The sequence below is a fragment of the Lycium barbarum genome, chromosome 9, assembly GCF_019175385.1.
Source record: "Lycium barbarum isolate Lr01 chromosome 9, ASM1917538v2, whole genome shotgun sequence".
Lineage (NCBI taxonomy): Eukaryota > Viridiplantae > Streptophyta > Magnoliopsida > Solanales > Solanaceae > Lycium > Lycium barbarum.
The window spans coordinates 6,646,733-6,668,527 of record NC_083345.1 but is presented as its reverse complement, the minus strand read 5'-3'; the positions used below and the strand labels follow the sequence as shown (position 1 = coordinate 6,668,527).

The window sequence follows — 21,795 nt, the reverse complement described above, 5'->3', positions numbered from 1 at the left end:
TAAAAAAGATGAAATTGTTTCTAGATACATATTCATCGTCTGAATTGAGAATTTGGAAAAGAATGTACTGTGTGTTTCTAGGCCTTCCAAATTCTGTTCGTGGGAGACTGAATCCTAGTGATACCGTTCTGGAGACTAAAATCTACGAATTTTCTACTTTATTATTGAGATTAAAGTCATCGGGACTTACTCATTTTTTACTCTGTTTGAAGATATAAAAACTTCACAGAGTAAATGTATTTGGCTTGAAGATATCAAAATGTCGCCGCGTTAAAGGCTGGCTACGGGAACAGAGAGATAAAAAGGCACTCTTTTCAAAAATAAAACGTACTCTTTTTGGAGAATAAAACCTTTGTGGTTTTCTACTCCACTGTTTGGAAATTAAAATCTGTGTGATTTTCTACTCCAAGATACTATTCGGTTTAAAGAATATAAAAACTTTACCGATAATAATGTTCGTAGGTTTGAATATATAAAATCTTCTCTGGTCGTTTATTCAGTTTGAAGAGATAAAAACTTCACCGACTTATTAAATCTGTTTGTGTCCGAAATTATTCGGTTTGAAGATATAAAAATATCACCGTTTTAATCTCCGGTTAAGAGAAGAGAAAGATTACGATCGTAAAGATGTTCATTACACTGGAACTAAGTGCATACATGTTTAATGATGATGTTGCACTGCGAAGGAACGATTGAACGTAAATGGTAAATGCCTTGTTAATAAATTGATGGTTGATCATGAGCCTTTTCATGATAGGTTGTGCTCTTACGTGAAAGGGTGGTCATTGAAATGCTTAAAAATGTGGGGGGAACTATCCTAATAGCTAGCCGAATACTCAATCGAGTACCCATAGCAAAAACACAATCTATTCCATATGAAAAATGGAAAGCAAGAAAGCCCAATTTGAAATACTTCAAAGTGTAGGGGTGTTTGGTCAAAGTCCAAGTTCCTACCAAAACGATAAAAATAGGAACTAAAACCGTTGATTGTGCTCTCATAGGATATGTTACAAATAGTAAAGCATATCGATTTATGATTCATAAATCAGAAATTTCGACATTCACGTGAATACGATAATCGAATCAAATAATGTTGACTTCTTTGAAAATATGTATCCGTATAAAAGGGAATATGATTCATCTGGCGAAGGATCTAAACGACCTTGGGAAGAATCAAAGGAAAATACACCAAGTAACAAAAATCCAAGGTGCAGTAAACGTCAAAGGACGTCTACATCCTTTGGATCAGATTTTCTGAAATTTTTGTTAAAAAATGAGCCTCAAAATTTTAAAGAAGCTATGACTTCTTCAAAAGCTCAATATTGAAAAGAGGCAGACAATAGTGAAATTGAATCCATATTAAACAACCATACATGGGAGTTGATTGATCTTCCACTCGGGAACAAACCTTTAGGTTCTAAATGGATATTCAAAAGAAAGATGAAAGATGATGGTACTATTGACAAATATAAGGCAAGAATTATTGTCAAAGGATTAAGACAACGAGAAGGTCCTGATTATTTTGACACAGATTCACCGGTAACAAGAATAACATCTATTCGGGTGTTAATAGCTTTAGCCGCTGTGTATGGTCTTGAAATCCATCAAATAGACGTTAAGACAACTTTCTTAAATGGGTATTTAGCTGAAGATATCTACATGGAACAACCCAAAGGGTTTGAAGTTCCCGGGAAAGAAAAAAAAGTATGTCGACTTGTTAAGTCTCTATACGGAATAAAACAAGCACTCAAACAATGGCATGCAAATTTGACCAAACGATGTTAACCAATGGATTCAAGATTAATGAGTGTGATAAATGTGTTTACATTAAGAACACTCCTAATCATATAGTCATTGTTTGTTTGTATGTTGATGACATGTTGATAATGAGTAAAGATATTGCTAACGTAAATGCCACTAAGCGTATGCTAGCTAGCAAATTTGATATGAAAGACTTAGGAGTTGCTACTTAATTTTAGGAATTAAGATCCACAAGACTCCTCAAGGTCTAGCTCTGTTTCAGTCTCATTACATTGAAAGATTACTTGATAAGTTCAACTATTCAGATTTCAAAACTGCAAAAACTCCAATTAACGTAAACCTTGCTCTTGATAAGAACAAAGGTGAAAAGTGAGTGTCAATTGGACTATGCTAGGGTATTGGGAAGTTTAGTGTACATCATGAACTGTACGCGACCAGATATAGCTTATACTATAAGTAAACTAAGTCGTGCTCGAGTAATCCCAATCAAACGCATTTGATGGCAATGAAATGAGTTCTTGGATATTTTAAACATACCCAAAACTTTGCCTTGCATTACAATAAATATCCCACAGTTATTGAAGGATACAATGATACAAATTGGATCACCGGATCAACAGAATCCAAATCCACAAGTGGATATGTATTCACTATTGGTGGAGGAGCAGTGTCATGGAAGTCATCCAACAGACATATATGGCTCACTCTACAATGGAGTCTGAGTTCATAGCTTTAGACAAAGGCGGTGAAGAAGCTGAATGGCTTCGAAATTTCTTAGAAGATATTCCTTTCTGGCCCAAACCCGTGGCACCTATATGCATACATTGTGATAGCCAAGCAGCGATAGGAAGGGTAGGGAGCGTAATGTATAACAGTAAATCTCGTCACATACGGTGGAAACATAAGACCGTTAGACAACTACTCTCTAGTGGAATTATCACAATTGACTACGTTAAGTCAAGAGATAATATGTCGGATCCACTAACTAAAGGCCTAACTAAAGAGGTGGTTGAAAAATCATCGAGGAGAATGGAACTATGGCCGAGGACAAGTCATCGTGGCGGTAACTCTACCTAGAATACTAGAGATCCTGAGATCTAGGTTCAAAGAGATCAAACAAAGTCATTGATAACGGTTCAACATTGTCAAAATAAACTTTTTTGGTCCATTCTCGTGATGAGATAATGTTCAGTACCAGGATAAAACATTAAGGCTTTTTAATAGTTTCTAAGTTTGATACAGGATATATCAAATAGTGTATCTACAGGATGACATATTTAGGAATCACATATGTAAGTGTGAAGTGTAAGCCGATGCAAGGAGAATTCTGTAAGGCCAATTCTCTACGCACTTATGAACCAGGTAGTGTTCATGGTTGAAACGAACAAAACAATGAGAACCAAAGACGGTTAAAGGGTTAATTTTGTGACATGTGGTTGTCTAGGTATACACCAAAGCTTGACGGTTCAAAGATATCAAATCTACCGATTGGCCGAGTATATCCGACATATGTTCACCACGGAAAGTTCCAAGAGAAATCTACTTATCCAGATGCGATTAATCCTTGCTTACGAATCACACAATTTTTCATGCATGTTTTTCATAATATAGTCATTCCCCATTCATGTGAGGAATTGTTGGGTTTTTGGGAGTGTGAGTGGGAAATGAGAAAAGGTACCTTCTGGAGTGCACCCAAAAGGCACCTTTTCTTTTGCACCTCTCCATCTCACCTTTTCTTTGCCTATAAATTTAGAGGACTAGCCTCAGTTTTCTACACAGAAAAATTTCTGGACTTCCTCTACATATTTTCTTACAAACTAATATCGAGTCTTTGTGTGATTCGTTGCCGAATTTGCATTCGACGAAGTTGTTGGGGTTTGAGGTACCGCTACGCCATCAACAGGTATATCCGTTTTATCCTGTGAGGAAGTAATCCATAACCTCGGGTACAGTGAGGGGATTAAATTCCTTAAGGATACATAGTGAATTATGTGAACTCAGATATTTTCAGTTTTATGCATTTTACGTTTTTTTTTTAAGATTAACTAGTGTTTTTGGTTTACTGGTTGTGAACATAGATTTACTAACAACACACTCTCCCCATAGCCAGGAGCACTTGGTACACAGGTGGGCCATTTTTTCCAAGCAAAAACAATAAATCACCCCCAAAAATTTGAAAATTACAACTAAAGAAATTCGGGAGGTGTTGATTTAGTTGAAATTCGGGATTTTGTAGTGTGCTTAGATGGATTGTTTTGTGTGGGTTTGTCAGATTTAGGCACATGAGTACACGGAAGGAAAAATGAGTGTTTTTTCGGGAGGAGGACACAAATGGCCATCCGGCCCAAACTATTGACAATCGAATGATCAAGAAGCTTAAAAGATATTCTTTAACCTTTTTAAAATAATTCTATTTTTAGCCTCTTTTTTAAAAAAAACTAATTTTAGCATATCTATATAAATAGCATCATTGTTGTATAGAAATCTATCATATATATATATAAATTGTATCATTATACATGTTTAGAAAATGTATTTGTATAATTTCTGTTTAATAAATGTATAGTACTAATTATACACATATTATGCATGTTTTGGGTATTTCTTGAAGGCTCAATCAACATATGCTTAGTAATTATACACATATTATACATATATGTGTATAATATGTATATAATATAATTGTGGTGCACAACACACCATAAACAAGACTCTGCTAGACACGACTTGTAGACAACTCTACGACAGAACTGCTTTGATACGAAGTTTGTCACGACCCAAACCAGAGGGCCATGAAAGTAACACAAGGAAGACATGAAAGTACATGGGATAAAAGGAATGCAACCTGTACATCTGAACTGCCTCTGAGGGCCAATGACATGCATAAGTACTGTATATATGCGTATATAACGCCTTCTCATACATATATATATGCTTATGTAACGCCTGTCAAACCTCTATGGGCATCCCATCGTATCATATCGGATCTCTATGGGCATAATCATCATCATGTGACCAACTGATCAGGTGGTAGTGCATATATAACGTCGTCACCTTCCCCATACTCCATACCTCATATAGATATAATTTAAGTATACTCGTATATAACGCTTGCGGTTCATAGCATATAAGAGTACATCCTGAATATGATAAGAGTATGATAAGAGTACATCCTGAATATGTCGGAGTCACATAAGGTCGTTACACCTTCGAATATCGTTATGAGATAACATATCATCAACATGTGACTTTATGAAGCATACTGAATCTGAAGAAGGACTTGCTAAGAACAATATTACTGGATCATGAATCAACATGGAACATCTCTAGCTACTAAGAATGGAATCATTAAGATAGATTCCCTACACGTGCTAGACAAGCTTGCATGATTGTTCGACAATTTGAAATGAGTGTTGAAATTGCCAAATTAGTTAAGTCTTGAACTTTATTAAAGTTTCAACGACTCTTATAATCTTTATGCTAATTGTGTTACGTACTATTTTATTTAAATGTTTCTCATAACTCGTTGATTTCAAAACTCATGACATGGTTTCAAATGATAAAACAATGATTTTTACATTATAATTTCTATTAACTAAAGATATAAAAGCCAGTATTTGATGCTATTCGAGAACGAGATAAATTTACTTAAAATGCCACGTCTTGAAATAAAACACAGTTGTGAGATATTTGTATTTGACCTATTTTCTCGGGGGGAGGGCAGTCCCGTGAGTTTTTACTCCAATGACCAGTTTCAGTTTCGTGAGATTCTACTTAAATGTATCATTGACTAATTATTCTGAGAGGCATAACAACAATCAGAAACGACCTTCTGATGTATGCTACACTTATTTATGTGAGAACAAGACTAAACATTGACATGTTGAATTGTGAACCTTATTATCTTTTGCTACATACAAATAAAAGATTCGTATGACATTCTTTAAAAGACTTGCCGATTTAATAAATACTGACTATTGATTGGCTTAATTGAAATCTCTTCCATGTCCCTTTGATATTTCTTTTTATTTCAATAACTCTTGGCGTATTATAAGTGATTTGGCTACAATATTCAGGCATCATATTTTTATGATGCCAGGTCCCTAAGTTGGTCGTGAGCGAGGCAATCCACGTGAAAGCTACTTTTATTTTATTTTGGTGGATCCACTTTGAAACCGTGAGACGTATATTGCATTTCTATTCTATTGTATAGTGCGTGTTAAGATTCTTCATTCACATTTTTTTCCCGTCAAGAACGGTTTTTAAAACTTTTTGACACCTGAATTTGGAATATCTCACTTTCACGTGTAAATAGGTATAATACTTGTAATCGCAGAAACTATCAAAACAAAAAGAGAAGTGACAATAGTTACCATAAGTATAAATCTTGTAATCTTTTCTACTCATTTATTGTGCCATAGAGACTCCATAGATTAAAGTGCGTAATATTTTGGGTTATGGGTACTTGTATGATTTTACTAATGATTATTTCATTTGATGTCTTGAAATATTATTTGACGCACTTAAATTCAAATGTCATTTATTTTTCCGGTACATGAACATGAAGTGAGCAGTTATTACACTAAATCAGTGCAAGTTGGTATGTATCAGGTGTCGTGTCACGTTTCAACTAGTTTGAGGCATGCCAAATTTCATCATTAAGTAAACTATTTTTTGATAATTAAATATCAATGACCGCGCGAAGCGTGGACAGCTAACCTAGTACTCCTTATGTTATGTAATGGCTATACTCAATTATCTCTGTAGTGCCAAAACCAAATTAGCCCCATAAAATGGTAAAATAACAAATACTACTAAAATTAAAATAAGTTCACTTTATAAATATTTAAACCTCATCACAACCCTTAAAACAGTAGTAATTCAAATTATTTAACCTCCATTCCACACCCCCCACCAACCCAAAAAAAAAAAAAAACCATCACTATTTAATTCTTATCCCAAAAAGGCCACTTCGTAACGTGGGGTAAAAAGAAAAAAAATAGTCTCATTTCTTCAATCCGCGTAACAGACCTAGCGGATCATCTCATCCGTTGATAACTTTTAATCTCAAGGCTGATATTCAAACTCCACATCGATCCGCTCACTATCCTTGTAACCAATAACATTTCATTACTTTCCCTTTATATAACCATTCTAAGTCATCTCGTATTTGGCACAATTCATCATTTCTATATCTCATCAATTACAAGTCTTATATTCCTTGTCAATTAAGCTCTTGTCTGCAACAATGGTGTCTGCTACTGCAAAGAAAACTGTTGCTCCTAAGAAACCCAGATCTCATCCTCCTTATGTTGAGGTATTTCTTTAATTTACCAATTTCTTTTTCTTTTTTCGAAAAGATTTGCGTTTTTTTTTAGTTTAAAGAATGTATTTTGATCTAGGGTATAATATAATTATAATCGAAAATGACCTGAATTAGTTTGATTTTGCTCAAAAATTTGTAAAATTGACTTTTAATGATTTGGGGTGTGAATTTGATGGTTAAAAGACGAATTAAAGTAGTTTGATTTTGCTTCATAAGTTATAAAATTAACCCACTGATAAGAACATTAAACGTGTAATTTGATTTGGGATGTGATTGTGCAGATGATATCAGAAGCAATAATGGTGTTGAAGGAAAGAACTGGTTCAAGTCAAGTTGCGATAGCAAAATTCATTGAAGAAAAGCAAAAGGATTTGCCTTCAAATTTCAGGAAACTCTTGTTAGTTCAATTGAAGAAACTCGTCGCTTCAGGCAAACTCACTAAAATCAAAGGCTCTTTCAAGCTCACCCCTGCTGTCAAACCCGCCGCAAAACCCGCCGCAAAGGCCGTTGCTCCTCCGGCGAAGAAGAAAACCACCGCCACCTCAAAGCCAAAAGCAGTGAAGAGTAAAGCAGCAGCGCCGGCGAAGAAAGCGACGAAGAAGACAGTGGCTGCTCCGGCGAAGAAGGTTGTGAAGAAAGCAACTCCGGTGAAGAAAGCTGCGGTTGCTAAAGTGAAGAAAACTACACCGGCGAAGAAGGTTGTGAAGAAGCCTAAAACTATTAAGGCAACTCCTGCTAAGAAAGCTAAGAAATGAAGAGATTAGGTTAAATTTGTAAATTGTTTTTACATTTCTCTAGTGAAGTGATATGAATTTGGCCCTTTTCTTTTAGGGTGTTGGTTTTTTTTTTTTTTTTTTTTTTTTTAGTTTGCGTATTGCTGTTAGTATTGTTCTCCATTGTTAGGGTTTGTTTTAGGGGTATGATGACATATGCTCATTGTCATAATAGGGTTTGAATGAATAGTAACAGATTTGTATGAAGGAAATGAAGAACAGTGTTGGTAGTATTTCTTTATCCAGAAATTAGTTCTCTTTGTGTTAATTAATTTGTTTATTTATTAAATGTCAAAAAGAGTCTTGTATCGAAAGAGACCGAAATGCAGCGTGTTCTTAGCATCAAGTTTCGCCGTCAACGGTCCAGAAATTTAGTGCAAATAGGAAAAGGATGATAAAATTTTCCATTTTTTTTTTTTTCTTCCTGGCAAGTTCCATGCAGACTAATGAAGCCACGAATTTCCTACCACAAAATGTCTTTTGCGCTAAAAATGAAAAGGAAAAAAACAAAGTGAGGTTGAGTAGGCCCTTATCTTTTTACTTTCTTTGGTAATAATCATTGTATTTCCTTTATACGGATATATTCAGCTGGAGAGTTATTTAAAGTCCGAGAAAAATTGATTTTAATCAAAATACAATCGATTTGATGACCAAATAGGACTGAAATATTCATGAAAAAAGAGAAAACTAGTTAGAAAATGTAAAAAGATTAGATAGGACCAAGCATATCGAAAACAATATGAAAACAAGGGGATAACAAAAGCGAAAAAGTCATGGTAGAACAGTCCAGAAAGAAAGGAGCATTAACTACTATAGATAAATAAGATAATTAAAGTACAACGACCCAACAAATATAAGCAGCAATCAAATGACAATGAACACATGAGCAAAACTACAATTACTATGGTGAAAAGATAAGCCACCTAACTTTCTATCCTAATCTGAGTCCTCCACAACCTCCTATTTAAGGTCATGTCCTTGGTGAGCTGAAATTGTGTCATATCCTGTCTAATCACCTCTCCCAATACTTCTTCGGCCTCCCTTTACCTCTCCTGAAATCGTCTATAGCCAACCTCTCACACCTCCGCACTGGAGCATCTGTGTCTCTCCTCTTCACATGCTCAAACCATCTCAGCCTCGCATCCCGCATATTGTCCTTCACCGATGCCACTCCCACCTTGTCTCGGATATCTTCATTCCTAATTTTATCCCTCCTAGTGTGCCCACACATTTACCGCAGCATTCGCATTTCCGCGACTTTCATCTCCTGAACATGAAATTTCTTGATTGACCAACACTCCGCCCGTACAATAAATTCGGTCTAACCACCACTTTGTAGAACTTGCCTTTAAGTTTTGGTGGCACTTACTTATCACACAGCACTCCGGAGGCGAGCCTCCATTTCATCCACCCTGTACCAATACGATGTGAAACATCGTCGTCGATATCCCCATCTCCCTGTATAATAGACCCAATATACTTGAAACTTTCTTTCTTTTGAATGGCCTGAGTACCAAGCCTCACTTCCTCGTCAGCCTCATGCGGTACGCCACTGAACCTGCACTCCAAGTATTCTGTTTTGGTCCTACTCAATTTAAATCCTTTAGACTCGAACGCCTGTCTCCAGCCCTCCAGCTTACGGAATAATATACTCCAACGTCTGAATATCCAAAAAGTTAATTGTTGTAATAGCTAACAAACAATCTGAATTTCGCATAGGTAAATTATTAAGACTATAGTGACCAACCAACATAATTTTGAACATGAAGGAAAATGAAACATAGCAAACTTTGTCTCGTTTTTACGGTTCCAGGACAATTCTCTTCTGGATTAATGCAACATACGACTTGTAAAGTAAACATTGAATATTTCTGTAATCTCTTGACCTCCTCTTAAGTCACAACTCACAAGAAAATCCTAAATAATTACGGTATCTCTATTTAATTTTTATTTTATTTTTGTTTTTTTTAAATTCCTTATCATAACAACAGAGAAAAATTCTCAGTTGTTCCAAAAACTTCAATAAAATTTACTTTACATGTGTTTTGCAGAAATTTTCCTCTAATAACGTTTGGTTGTAAAAAAGAATATCGAAAAAAAAAATCAAAATGTTTTTCAAAAATATTTGCAACACCTTTTCGTCAGGTAAATTATTCGTTTTTTTTTTTGTTAGGTAAATTAATATCTAACTCACTCATACGATAGTAATTAGTAAGTAGCAAATCTTTGCCCATTGATCTTGGACCAGTCAGTGAGGCCCAGTTAGCAGACCCATCACAGCCCATTCATCTAAAAACCCTAAACACTCTTCACAGTCCCAAAAAACCTTGGCCGAATTCCATCTCCACAACCATGGTAACCATCTCCACCACCACATTCTTCGTTAAACTTAACTTATTTTGAATGCCTAATAACATCGTTTTCCTGTCTGTTTTGACAGGCGGACGTTGAAGCTGATGTGACAGCGGGACAGCCAAGGAAGAGAACATTTAAGAAGTTCAGCTACAGAGGAGTCGATCTCGATGCTCTTCTCGATATGTCTACTGATGACCTCGTTAAGCTCTTCAATGCTCGTCCTCGTAGAAGGTTTTTCTCTATTTCTTCTTTCTTATTACCAATAATGTCAATTATAATCTTCCTTGTACGGTTTATTTCTCAAATGTACGTAATTAATTTTGTTTGATTTTATTTCTGGTGAAATGCTCGTTCTCGCACAAGGTTTTTGTCAATTTCATATTAAATAAATCCATTAAGAGTCTAGTCTTTCATTAATGTTTGAAAAAATTGTAATTACAGGAATAATTAGTTGAATCTCAGGATAGTTATGGTGTTATAGAAAATGGGAGTAGAGAGAGTATTCATTTTATGGCTATAGACTTAGTTAATTACCTGCAGTTGCCTCATACACTAAACAATCCTTATATTGGCGGTATATATAACATATATCCGTGTATGTTAAGCATACATTTATATGTTGATGCCGAGCATAATCCTGTTGTATCTAAGGTAGTTATAGTGAGGACTTATGTTCTTACTTGCAATTTGATGATTTATTGCAGGTTTCAAAGAGGTTTGAAGAGGAAGCCGATGGCACTGATCAAGAAGCTGAGGAAGGCGGTATGCATATGAATATTTTTGCTCTTACTTGTTTGCATATGAATATAAAACTCCCTTTTATAGTATGGATATATGAGTCTGTAACTATCTTCTATTTGCCCTGTGATCTATGTTGCTCGGACCCTTCACTTTTGCCGCCGTACCCGTGTCCGACACGACACAACACGGGTTTGGGTATGGAATTCGTGTCGGATTCGGTCAATAGAGATCGGATACTTTGACCGAAATTCATGACCAAATTAAAGAAAAATTTTGAGATTATGATTTCTCAAGATAACAAAAAGTAGAGATTTGAAGACTTGAGATGGCATACCTTCAATATTATGTAGAAAATTTAACTAGTTTCTCGGAGCACGCAGTCTAGCACCTAGTAGAATGGAAGATTGAATCACATGTCTGGTACAAACTACATGTAGGTGCTTCCACAAAAAGCTCTCATAATCTAGACATATTCTTGTAGCTATATTATTAGAATTTTGAGTTATTTTTGCCGAATCCCCGCACCCGTATCCGTACCCACGAATCTTAAAATTTAGATCATGCCGACTCCGACCTCTAGATCCATACCCGTATCCGACACCCGCACCCGAGTCCGAGCAACATAGCCTGTGATGCCTGTTGCTTCTGTAACATTTGCTATATTAGTTAGTATTTTATGTAGAGACATATTTTGTAATGCCGAAATCAGTCTATTTGGTTAAACTCTATCAACAAAGGAACAACAGTCAAGCAGATTTGTTTGCTTTAGTTGATCTGTCAGAGGTTCGGTATATTTCATTTCTTGGATGACATTGCATATGGACATCACTTGTTCAGAAGAAATGGTAGTCTATATATTATGAGATGATCCATGCATATCGTGTTTTTGAGTTCTCGTTTCAATCTTGCCTGTTTACATGTTAATATTGACTTCCGTCAACTTTGATTTTCATCCTTGAGCCCCCCCTGCAGCACCAAGGTTGAGCTTTGTAGTTGAAAGTTAACTTTGTCATTTGATCTTCCAAGTATCACCAGAAATGCTTAACATAGGGTGAAGTCGTACAGTGTATGATTTGTACCAAAAAGTAGGTTTAGATCTCCGTCAGCCTTAGTGACAAAAACTTATAAATCTGTCAGTATTCACCTCCTTTTGATCCTCTGCTGCAATTTATAATGATGGAGGTGATCGAGGGGGTTTAATATTAAATTCAATTTGGCGACTTTATCATTGAAATGCCTAATTTAGTGTTGACGACATAATTTATTGTTAATTGACTTGAAGCATAACATACTAGAATCAATAGCACCCAACAGATCTTTTGGATCTAAAACCTGACTATAGTTTTTTAGTTTATTTGATTGAGTGCTTATGTAGACAAGATTGGTTTAAAAACAGTACTAGTATGATTTCATGGGTAAAACACACCTGTGGAAAAAAGGATTTCACGGTTAAAAATATTCTGTATGATGATAAGTGGACTTGAAGTAAAGATCCATTTTTTCTCAACACATGAAAAAAAGATGTAGTAGTAATCCTTGGGATATACAGAGCGATAGATGTTTTTAGAGGATTCTGTGTCTATTATGCTACTCCAAGTTACTTGATTGTATAGTTTCTTGTTTATCGAGTTACCTTTTTTGTTTATATGCCTCCATGATTTTGTCAGTGTTTGTTTTCTCTCAGCAGATATTCGTATTACCTATTATTCTTTTTCACCTGCACCTACTCATAAAGCATTTGTATGCAGAAACGTGAGGCTCTACCGGGTGAAAAGCCAGAGCCTGTCAAGACTCACCTGAGGAACATGATTATCGTTCCTGAGATGATTGGAAGTGTTATCGGAATTTACAATGGAAAAACTTTCAATCAGATCGAAGTCAAGCCTGAGATGATTGGCCACTATCTGGCCGAGTTCTCCATCTCGTATAAGCCGGTCAAGCATGGTAGACCCGGTATTGGTGCTACTCACTCGTCAAGGTTCATACCGCTTAAGTGATTTGGCCTCCGATGTCTACTTTTCTTCTGTTCTAGTCTTGTCAAAGTCCCTTTTTAAAACAATTTTGATGCGAGAAATGGGTTATTTAAAACAGTTACTTTGTAAAACTCTTGTGCTTTGCTGAAAACTGATTTGTCATGAATATCTCCGTTTTTGATTTGCAATCTCATATGTTTGGGTTACCTACGAATTTGTCAGACATCTAAAGTGTTCGAGACAATCAATCGATTCAGCATTTACATATTTCCCATATAGATACCAGTAACAAACATTCTAATAAATTAGAGGTTAAATTTGAGTAATCACTAGCAAACTATGCTCGTGCGATGTACGGGGTCAACATTATTAATTTGATTATTCAATTTAGTTAGTCTTTATGGTTTGTATATTTTGCAAAGGATACTGCGATTCTCTTTAGTGAGTCTCTATATTTTTTTCTTTTCCTCTTATTTTTCCCCTTAATTTTTCAATTGTTGTTAAAAATTTTCTTATTTTGATTATGACCGCCTCTTTTTATATTTAGTAAGTTGATAATTCAAATATCTTGCATGTCAAGTTTATAATCACAAGATTGAAATGATATTTTATTATATTATACACATTTTTAATTTAAAATCATAAGTCAAAAGTTTATCGTTATTTTTTAAACTCAGTGTCTAGTCAAATGTAGACACTTAAATTGAGACAGATGGAATATATGCCAAATGAAGGAAATCAAAGGACAATTGAGACACTGCGGACGTGTGGGGGCTTAAAAAGTAAACACACAATAGATGTTAAACTTCTAAAATGTACACATGTTAGTCTCGGCTTAGAGTATAATTTCAGTTGCTTTTTGTACAACTTATTGTTGCTTGTGTTCGTCCACCTTGGGCGTTTGTTGTTAACTAAATTAAAAAAATTGTCTTATTTTGGTTATGTCCGCCTCTTTTTATATTTAGTAAGTTGACAATTCAAATATCCTGCATGTCAAGTTCATAATCACAAGATTCAAAGGATATTTTATTATATTATACACATTTTTAATTTAGAACCACAAGATTTGAAAGTCTATCTTTATTTCTTAAACTCTGTGTCTAGTCAAATGTAGACACTTAGGCCCCGTTTGTCCATAGATACCAAAAAAAAAATCACTTTTTTTTTGGAATTTTGGAGTTGGAGTTGTGTTTGGCCATAGTTTTTGAAATTCTAGTTTTTGGTGAAATGTAGTTGTAAAAAAGTGAAAAAAGTAATTTTTTTTAAAAAAAAAGTTTTTTGAGTTTTTGGTATTCCGGAATACAACTTCAAGTTGTATTCGGAATTTTCATGGCCAAACGCTGATTCGGAAAAGAGTGAAAAAAAATTCCGGAATAACATGAATAATTTTTATGGCCAAACGGGGGCTTAAATTGAGACAGAGGGAGTATATGTCAAATGAAAGAAATGAAAGGACAATTATGACACTGCGGACCCGTGAGTACTTAAAAAGTAAACACACAAGAGGTAGAATTAATGTTCAACTTCTGAAATGTACACATGTTAGTCCCTGCTTAGAGTACAATTTCAGTTGTTTTTTGTACAACTTATTATTGCTGTGTTTGTCCATTTGGGCGTCTATATACAATAAGAAAAATATATAATAGAAAAATAGACATATATTTTTATTAATGTGGCCAAGTAATATGGGACGAAGGGAATACTTCATTTATTAATTCTTAAAGAACGTGAAAAGTCAAGTATAGTAATGTGGCCAAGTAATATGAGTTGAAGGGAGTACTTCATTTATTAATTCTTAAAGAACGTGAAAGGTTAAAGAATGTGGCTAAGTAATATGGAACGGAGGGAGTACTTCATTTATTAATTCTTAAAGAACGTGAAAAGTCAAAAGTGAACAAGTAAAAGTGGACGGAGGAAATAAATATGTGTCAGAGAATTAAAATTGCAGTGTATAATGTATGCATGAGAAGAAAATAAATATTCAGCAAGAACATGAAAAGTCAAAAGTGAACAAGTAAAAGTACACAGAGAAAATAAATATGTGTCGGATGTGCGCACCAGAAGGGTAGCGGCTGCGGGTTCCCATGTCATAAAAAAAAGTGTCGAAGAATTAAAATTGAAGTGCATACGTGTACACACGAGAAGAAAATAAATATTCAGCAAGAACGTGAAAAGTCAAAAGTGAACAAGTAAAAGTGCACGGAGAAAATAAATTTGTGTAGGAGAATTAAAATTAAACTGCATACTTCTATACATGAGAAGAGAATAAATATTGAGCAAGAACATGAAAAGCAAAAGTGAACAAGTAAAAGTGCACGGAGGAAATAAATGTGTCGAGAAATTAAAATTGAAGTGCATACAACTATACATGAGAAGGGAATAAATATTAAGTACTATGATATTTGTCCACGTGGGATAAAAAAGTAGTTAGTTAAAGTATACAAGTAATATATCTTTTGGTACAAGATTTCATTGTGTGTACAATTCCTAATGCTTTTCGTACAAGCAGTCAATGCTGTGTTGGACCCTCTTCCACACTTATATATAATAGAAATATATATAAAGACCAAAAATAAAATTTACCAAATAACCAAGGAACGAAAAATGTTATTTTCTCTTTATTTTGTTAAAACATCAATGATCAAACGCAATAGAGATGAAGTTAAAGGTAACCGAGAAAGGAAGAAGAGATGAAGCTGCTTTTCCGTATCAATAAGCACATAACTTTATATAATAATTATATATATATATATATACTAGTTTCATCAGGCCTGTAACCGAGCAAAGAAGAAGAGATGAAGCTGCTTTTCCGTATCAATAAGCACATAACTTCATATAATAATTATATATATATACTAGTTTCATCAGGTCCGTACTAAGTCCGGGCCTAAACTCATGATGTAAAAGTAGACATTTTAATTAAAGAAATATAATTTGTGTTACACTTTTTACGGTATAATAATAAAATTTCAAAAAAGTAAATTTGCAATAGATAAAAGCAAAATTTTCATTTCAATCCTTTTAACATTTTAACTTTTATTGTTGAAACTATTTACTTCAATCAATCCGATTAGGAGTCAGGCTTTGAAGTTTATGTGTTCGGAATTCTAATATTTTCAAGTTATTCGGTTCTATATTAACAATCAATACATCATCAATGAATTTGTAAGACAAACATAGAGTTTAAATCAAAGTTGCCAGATCTGATCAAACTCGAGCACTCTAACTCCGCCCTGCGTCAAACTCATTTTGTGCTTATCTTAAACTCATTTAAGATTTTAATGATGTATTTTATTCTCACATGTATTAGCAAGTACTCATCCTTCCTCTAGAATCATCTAACACAATAAATTCTTTCAATAACTCCGAATTTATACTACAATATTTATTACTTTAGTTTCGAGTTTTTACACAATTAACCTAATGGTCTTACAAGAATATTAATAAATAATAATTAAAGTAAATTAATAAAGTAAAATATTTTAAAATTATACTTAAAAATATTTTTAGGACTTTTATAAGCACGTATGAGCTCACTAAAGACACAAAATATAGAAAGTTTAAGGATAAAAGATATAGTAAGACCTAATAAATACTCCAGTTGTTAAAAAAAAAAAAATCGACTCCAAAGTTGCTTAAACTTAACCAGAACGTATAGGATAAATAATAAACTCCTCTCGCCTCAAAATATTTGTCACATTTCGTTTTTTGAAAGGTAATTTGACTAATTTTTAGAACTAAATTGAATTAGATAAATTTAATTTTTTAAAATTAAAATTTAGATATTCGAGAATTACAAGGAAATAATATCAATATAGTGATTTAAAAAAAAATATATTGGTTAACATTTATGTAATTTGACCATCAATAAGTGAAATGTGACATATATTTTGAGATGAAAGAGTAAAAAATATCTGAGCTAAAAAAAATCACAAACAGGTATTACTCCAATATTGACCCATTACAAAGCCACATGTGAAAATGTCTTAAGAAAGGGACCGGTAGCAAAAGTAAAAAATTTGCAGGGGAAAAGCAAGCAACAGCCACGTGGCAGCTTAATCACCAAGAATTGTGAAATGTTAGGACGACAAAAATTTCATATCCATGCTTATATATAGTAGTAATAGTAATATCAACTGGTCAAAAATCAGACGCCAAGATTGCTTTGAGAACACACGTGGCATCATTCTATGGCTTAAAATTACATGGTCATTGGCTGCCAATGGGCACGAAAGTTCCTTTCAGCTTCAAATAGAGTATTTTGCACTACTTTTTCCAGTTCTGCTGCTCCACTCTATCAGAAAATTGACCATAATTAGGCACATTAAATCATGAAAGAGCAGCTTGACAAACATTAAAACAGAAAAAAGAAAATAGTATCCCCCGTCCTAGTGACCGTGTTTGACTGGACATTAAGAAAGTAAATAAGACTTTTGAAATTTAAGATCTAAAACAAGTCATGAACATTTGTGTGACTATAAAACACCTCACTAAAGATGAAATGGTAAGTTTTAAAGTTAAATTATTTTTACATAAGGGACTATGATCTTGTTTTTGTGACATATTCAAAAAAAGAAAAATGTCACATACATTGAATCAGAGTGAGTAATAAAATGGGTGAGTTGAACTAACCCCCACGGCAGTAGGGATAGGGATAGTTTCACAGATTTTCTTTTTCAGATGCTTTTTTCCACTATAGTATTTGTTACTGGTCCAGCTAATCCGAATTTGAGCAAGATAGGTCCAAAAAAGGGGTGAAGTGCTCCTTATTAAAACGTATTTATTTTTTCAAATTATTGTCTATAAGAATTGACAAGAATCAAACATTAAACCTCTAATATATAATGTAAACACTTAATATTAAGCTATCACTCAAATTAATGGTCTTAACATGTAACCTACTTTCGTCGGGTAATAGAGACCGATTTAAGATTTAAATTTTATGGATTCTTGATTCTAGGACAACGACTTCAAATGTTAATCATTGGGGTCTGAATCCAATTCTTACCCATATTTAGTGAAATTTTTATCACACATACATGATTTGAGTCAAAATTACTTGATTCTAACATACCCGTAATTCAAGCCTATATCCACCCCCGTATGGCAAGGAGAAAAGTACACAAATTACCTTAGTTTCTATTTCAATCATAGTGGAGAATTCTTGCTGAGAAAAACTTGATTGTATGCCATTTGCTTTTGTTCCACAGTTCTTCAAGCACTTGAGAACTTCTAGCATTGAATCAACACCAGAAATTGGATTACTGACTTTTGCTTTGATATTAGCCTTCTCAAATTCCTCCTTTTCACTTTCTGCTAAAATCATTTGAAGTTCATCATTTCTCTTCTTTAAATTTTCTTTGTATTTTTGCAGCTCTTGAACTCTCTGTGTTGCTGTTTGGATTATTGCATTCTTCTCACCCTGCAATCACAAGCTCATCATATAATTTACAATAACAGTTATAGCACTTCTCATTTAGTTTATGAGTTATTAATTATTTTATTTTTTTTGAAAAAAAGAATGAATTTAGTCCAATGTAACTCTGAGGACTTGCCAAAATTGATCCTCAAACAAAAATGTTGAACAAATTGCAATTAGAAGAGAGGTAGAAAATCCATGGCTCTTTTTTCTTTCTTTTAGAACTACAATTTCTAAAAGAGAAATATATAGAGATCTCCGGTTTGAGCAGTGGAAGTGAAGTCTTCTTTTCTATGAACGCTTAAAACTCTTATATTGGGCTTTTTACGGCACGAATTAGGACTAATTGAGATGGTCGAGCTCCAGATATAGAATGCTTGAATTAAAAAAAAAAAAAGGATATTTGGACTAATACTATGTATTATATACTACAATACCTAGAAATTTTATTCAAGAAAATGTAGAACACTGCTAAAAATGCTGACGGGCAGCGCCATCAGAAATATGAGAATTTTGATGGAAAGTCTGTAGGAAACACTTCTGACGAGCCAATTTTTAAGAAATTCAATCGGAATTTGCGTTTTTTTTTTAGCAGTGGAACTTCTTGGTATGGAGATGCACTAACCTTAGTTCCCATAGGAAGCAATTTATGCAAGGCCAAATAACTCTGCTTCTGTTTTTCCCTTCTAATCCTCTCTTTAATCATGTGTTTATGACCTTTCTCTCTTTCCATTTTCATTTCTCCATTTTTGGGACTCCAATTCTTCTTCAAGAACTCCATCATCCTCTTGTTCATGTTCTGATGATTCGCCGATACATTTCTTCCATAGCCAGAAACCCCAAATCCTTCATTTGGTTGTTCTCTAAAACTCACAAAAGCACTTTGGTTCACCACAGAATTAGCTTCATCATCATCAAACCAAGAAATGTGAAAGAACTCTTCCATAGTTAGTTTTTTTTTTTTTTTTTTTTTGGCTTTCTCCTTTTGCCGGGAATTTTAAAATTTGGTTATGTAACGGCTATATATACATATTTGGCAGGCTTTAATGGGTGAGGAGGAATTTTAGCATAATGTTCTTGAAATTCACATTTAACATGTGGTCAAATGTTGTGACATAGTCTTAATTTGTCTTTGAGAGTTCTTAGTTTCAAGATTGGTCAAAGTCTTCTACTTTTAGAATTTTATTGGCGAAAGCTTTATTTTATCGGACTTAAATCAGCTTTACAATTAGAATATCTATTACTTCCAAGAATTTAGAATTTAAACTCCTACTAAAGTTTACTTTTGGATTTACTTTAATAATTATTAAGGATTACAACACATGCTTCAATTCAAGGTTTAGTCAACATATTTTCCTTATGATTTTGGATATTACACAAAATTTCATGTATTGTTTGATTCTTCTTTTTTTTTTTTTTGGTAAGTATCCCCTATACAAAGAATGACGAAGAATTCAAATAAGCCATAAAATAAACGGGAAAAGAAAACTTGAGTAGTCTGTTTAGACATGTCTTTCCCATTTTCTTTTTAGACTACTTTATTTTGTTAGTGAAGTTAGTTGCAAGTTATTTCTATAACAGCAGAACCCGTGGAAAATTAAGAAATTTCGCTAAGGATATTCAAGATTAATTTAAGGGATTCCCTCAATTTAATGATGTGTAAAAAGAAATATTTCATCTACATATATCTTCTTGTAGTTTTCTCTATATATATATACATCTTATATATATAGAAAATAGTAACCACTAATTAATAAGGTGAAATCGTCCACTTTTGGGTTAGAACATAATTGTATAGTAATACTTAGAATATTTGACACTAATTATGGAGTTGAGAGTTTAAGAGATTGAGGAAAGCATGTCTAAATTGTAATAGACCATTTTACTTGTATCAGGGTAAAGTATTATAACTCAATTTAAAGTTAAAAACCATATATTAATCAAATAATTAATCATTAAAAGAAGGATAGTGGAATTATTTTATGTCATTAAATTAGGCTTAGTATGCTACAAGTCAATAGTAGTTAACTGGTTATTTTGAAAATTGTCTACCAAAGTGGACTCTTTTATTATTCCACCAATGCACGTTAGTTGTCTATGATATGTATCTTATCCATAAAGTGTGCAGGGTCTATATATATACATATTTCTTAATGATGTTAGTAACTTTAAAAAATAGCACATGTTCTCTCTAAAAGTACAATACATTTGGCACTCTAAACAATCAACATGAATATCTATAAAGTGACGTTTTACTCCAAAATACAACAAACCATTCAAAAATTTCTAATATGTATGTTCAAATAGAAGTTTCGAAGAATTTTTAAATCTCTCAACAACTTTTGTCATAATCATGGTAAAAGACATAGAAACTTTCGAGGGGAATGAATGGATAATGAGCAAAAAGATGAAGAAATTCAAGTGATTGACTACTTATTTTCAGATATATCCCAAAAATATAAAATGCATCTTTTCATAAAGAGTTATGTCAAAAGACGACACGTTAAATTTTAAATTAAGGAAGTAATTGTTAGTTCGGAAACAGTCGTCCTACCTTGGTAGGAGTAAGGTCTGCGTACACTTTACCCTTCTCAGACCCCACGTTGTGAGATTTCACTTGGTTGTTGTTGAAGTAATGGTTAGTGCTAATCCTCAGTCTCCTCTAGTCTTGTCCTTAGGCCCCACACCAATGATCCACCAGCACAGATGGTTGGCTGAAGCCTAAAGCCACTAAAGCAGTGGCTTTAGACCCCAAATATATTAGGCCCCAAAATAATTTGTATTATATATACTATGATTTAAAAAATTATATATTTGTTATTAGTGACAAACAATTTTCTTGATCATTTTATTGTCAATTATCTACCAATTATTACATATATTTTCAAAGTTTATGCTACTTTTTAGAAATTTGATTGATGAAATTACAATTGGAAGTTGTAGTCAATTAAATTTATAATGCCTTCCTACTTTGTAATATGGTTTAATTCTCTTCAACTTAAACTTCTAGTTTATAAGTTTGGCTTTGTAAGATCTTCTATAATTGCTAGACGGCGTATGCCCGTGCTGTGCACGGGCCCAACACTTTGAATTATAGTGTATCTATGTGTATGTAGTTGTGTTTGGGTACTGATAATATATATATTTTATATTGCTAATAAAATACATAAGTTTGCACTGTTTTTATGCATATATATATATATATATATATATATTATGTTCAAAACACGATTAATATAATATTGTAGTTTGTGCTCCTTATCCAAACTTTATTATATTAGTGTTTGTTACGAATACAAAGTTGGCACAAATTAATTAATACTTTTTAAAAGAGAAGACTTGTTTAAAAGGAAATTATTTTTCCTCTCTTTGAGATAAAACAATAATAATATTTAAGCATCAATTGATACTTTGAATTTTAATTCGATTAATTTAAAGGTGTAAAAT

General features: G+C 33.5%; 3 protein-coding genes across 3 annotated transcripts; 2 read left to right on the top strand and 1 right to left on the bottom strand.

The window, feature by feature from the left end:
- Positions 1-6,919: 6,919 nt before the first annotated feature.
- On the top strand, positions 6,920-8,093 carry LOC132610574 (histone H1-like). Its single transcript, XM_060324893.1, has 2 exons — positions 6,920-7,078; positions 7,369-8,093. The coding sequence occupies exons 1-2, from the start codon at positions 7,010-7,012 to the stop codon at positions 7,840-7,842; spliced, it is 543 nt and encodes a 180-aa protein (XP_060180876.1). The 5' UTR covers positions 6,920-7,009; the 3' UTR covers positions 7,843-8,093.
- A 1,981-nt stretch (positions 8,094-10,074) lies between these two features.
- Positions 10,075-13,095, top strand: LOC132610590 (small ribosomal subunit protein uS19-like). The gene is made up of 4 exons (XM_060324908.1): positions 10,075-10,215; positions 10,301-10,446; positions 10,920-10,977; positions 12,705-13,095. The coding sequence occupies exons 1-4, from the start codon at positions 10,213-10,215 to the stop codon at positions 12,951-12,953; spliced, it is 456 nt and encodes a 151-aa protein (XP_060180891.1). The 5' UTR covers positions 10,075-10,212; the 3' UTR covers positions 12,954-13,095.
- Positions 13,096-15,693: 2,598 nt separating this feature from the next.
- LOC132609813 (transcription factor bHLH92) lies at positions 15,694-19,364 on the bottom strand. The gene is made up of 3 exons (XM_060323971.1): positions 18,974-19,364; positions 18,061-18,351; positions 15,694-17,223 (listed from the first exon to the last, which is right to left on the bottom strand). Exons 1-3 carry the CDS (start codon positions 19,292-19,294, stop codon positions 17,131-17,133), a joined length of 705 nt encoding a protein of 234 aa, XP_060179954.1. The 5' UTR covers positions 19,295-19,364; the 3' UTR covers positions 15,694-17,130.
- Positions 19,365-21,795: the final 2,431 nt, after the last annotated feature.

What these genes read in the sequence shown, in the direction of transcription:
- LOC132610574 (XM_060324893.1), top strand. Translation starts at nt 7,010, where the DNA reads ATGGTGTCTGCTACTGCAAAGAAAACTGTTGCTCCTAAGAAACCCAGA. An exon ending in CTCATCCTCCTTATGTTGAG is followed by an intron (nt 7,079 to 7,368) that starts GTATTTCTTTAA and finishes GTGATTGTGCAG; the next exon opens with ATGATATCAGAAGCAATAAT.
- LOC132610590 (XM_060324908.1), top strand. An exon ending in AATGCTCGTCCTCGTAGAAG is followed by an intron (nt 10,447 to 10,919) that starts GTTTTTCTCTAT and finishes GATTTATTGCAG; the next exon opens with GTTTCAAAGAGGTTTGAAGA. An exon ending in TCAAGAAGCTGAGGAAGGCG is followed by an intron (nt 10,978 to 12,704) that starts GTATGCATATGA and finishes ATTTGTATGCAG; the next exon opens with AAACGTGAGGCTCTACCGGG.
- LOC132609813 (XM_060323971.1), bottom strand. Translation starts at nt 19,294, where the DNA reads ATGGAAGAGTTCTTTCACATTTCTTGGTTTGATGATGATGAAGCTAAT. An exon ending in TGCTTCCTATGGGAACTAAG is followed by an intron (nt 18,352 to 18,973) that starts GTTAGTGCATCT and finishes TTGTGATTGCAG; the next exon opens with GGTGAGAAGAATGCAATAAT. An exon ending in TGATTGAAATAGAAACTAAG is followed by an intron (nt 17,224 to 18,060) that starts GTAATTTGTGTA and finishes ATTTTCTGATAG; the next exon opens with AGTGGAGCAGCAGAACTGGA.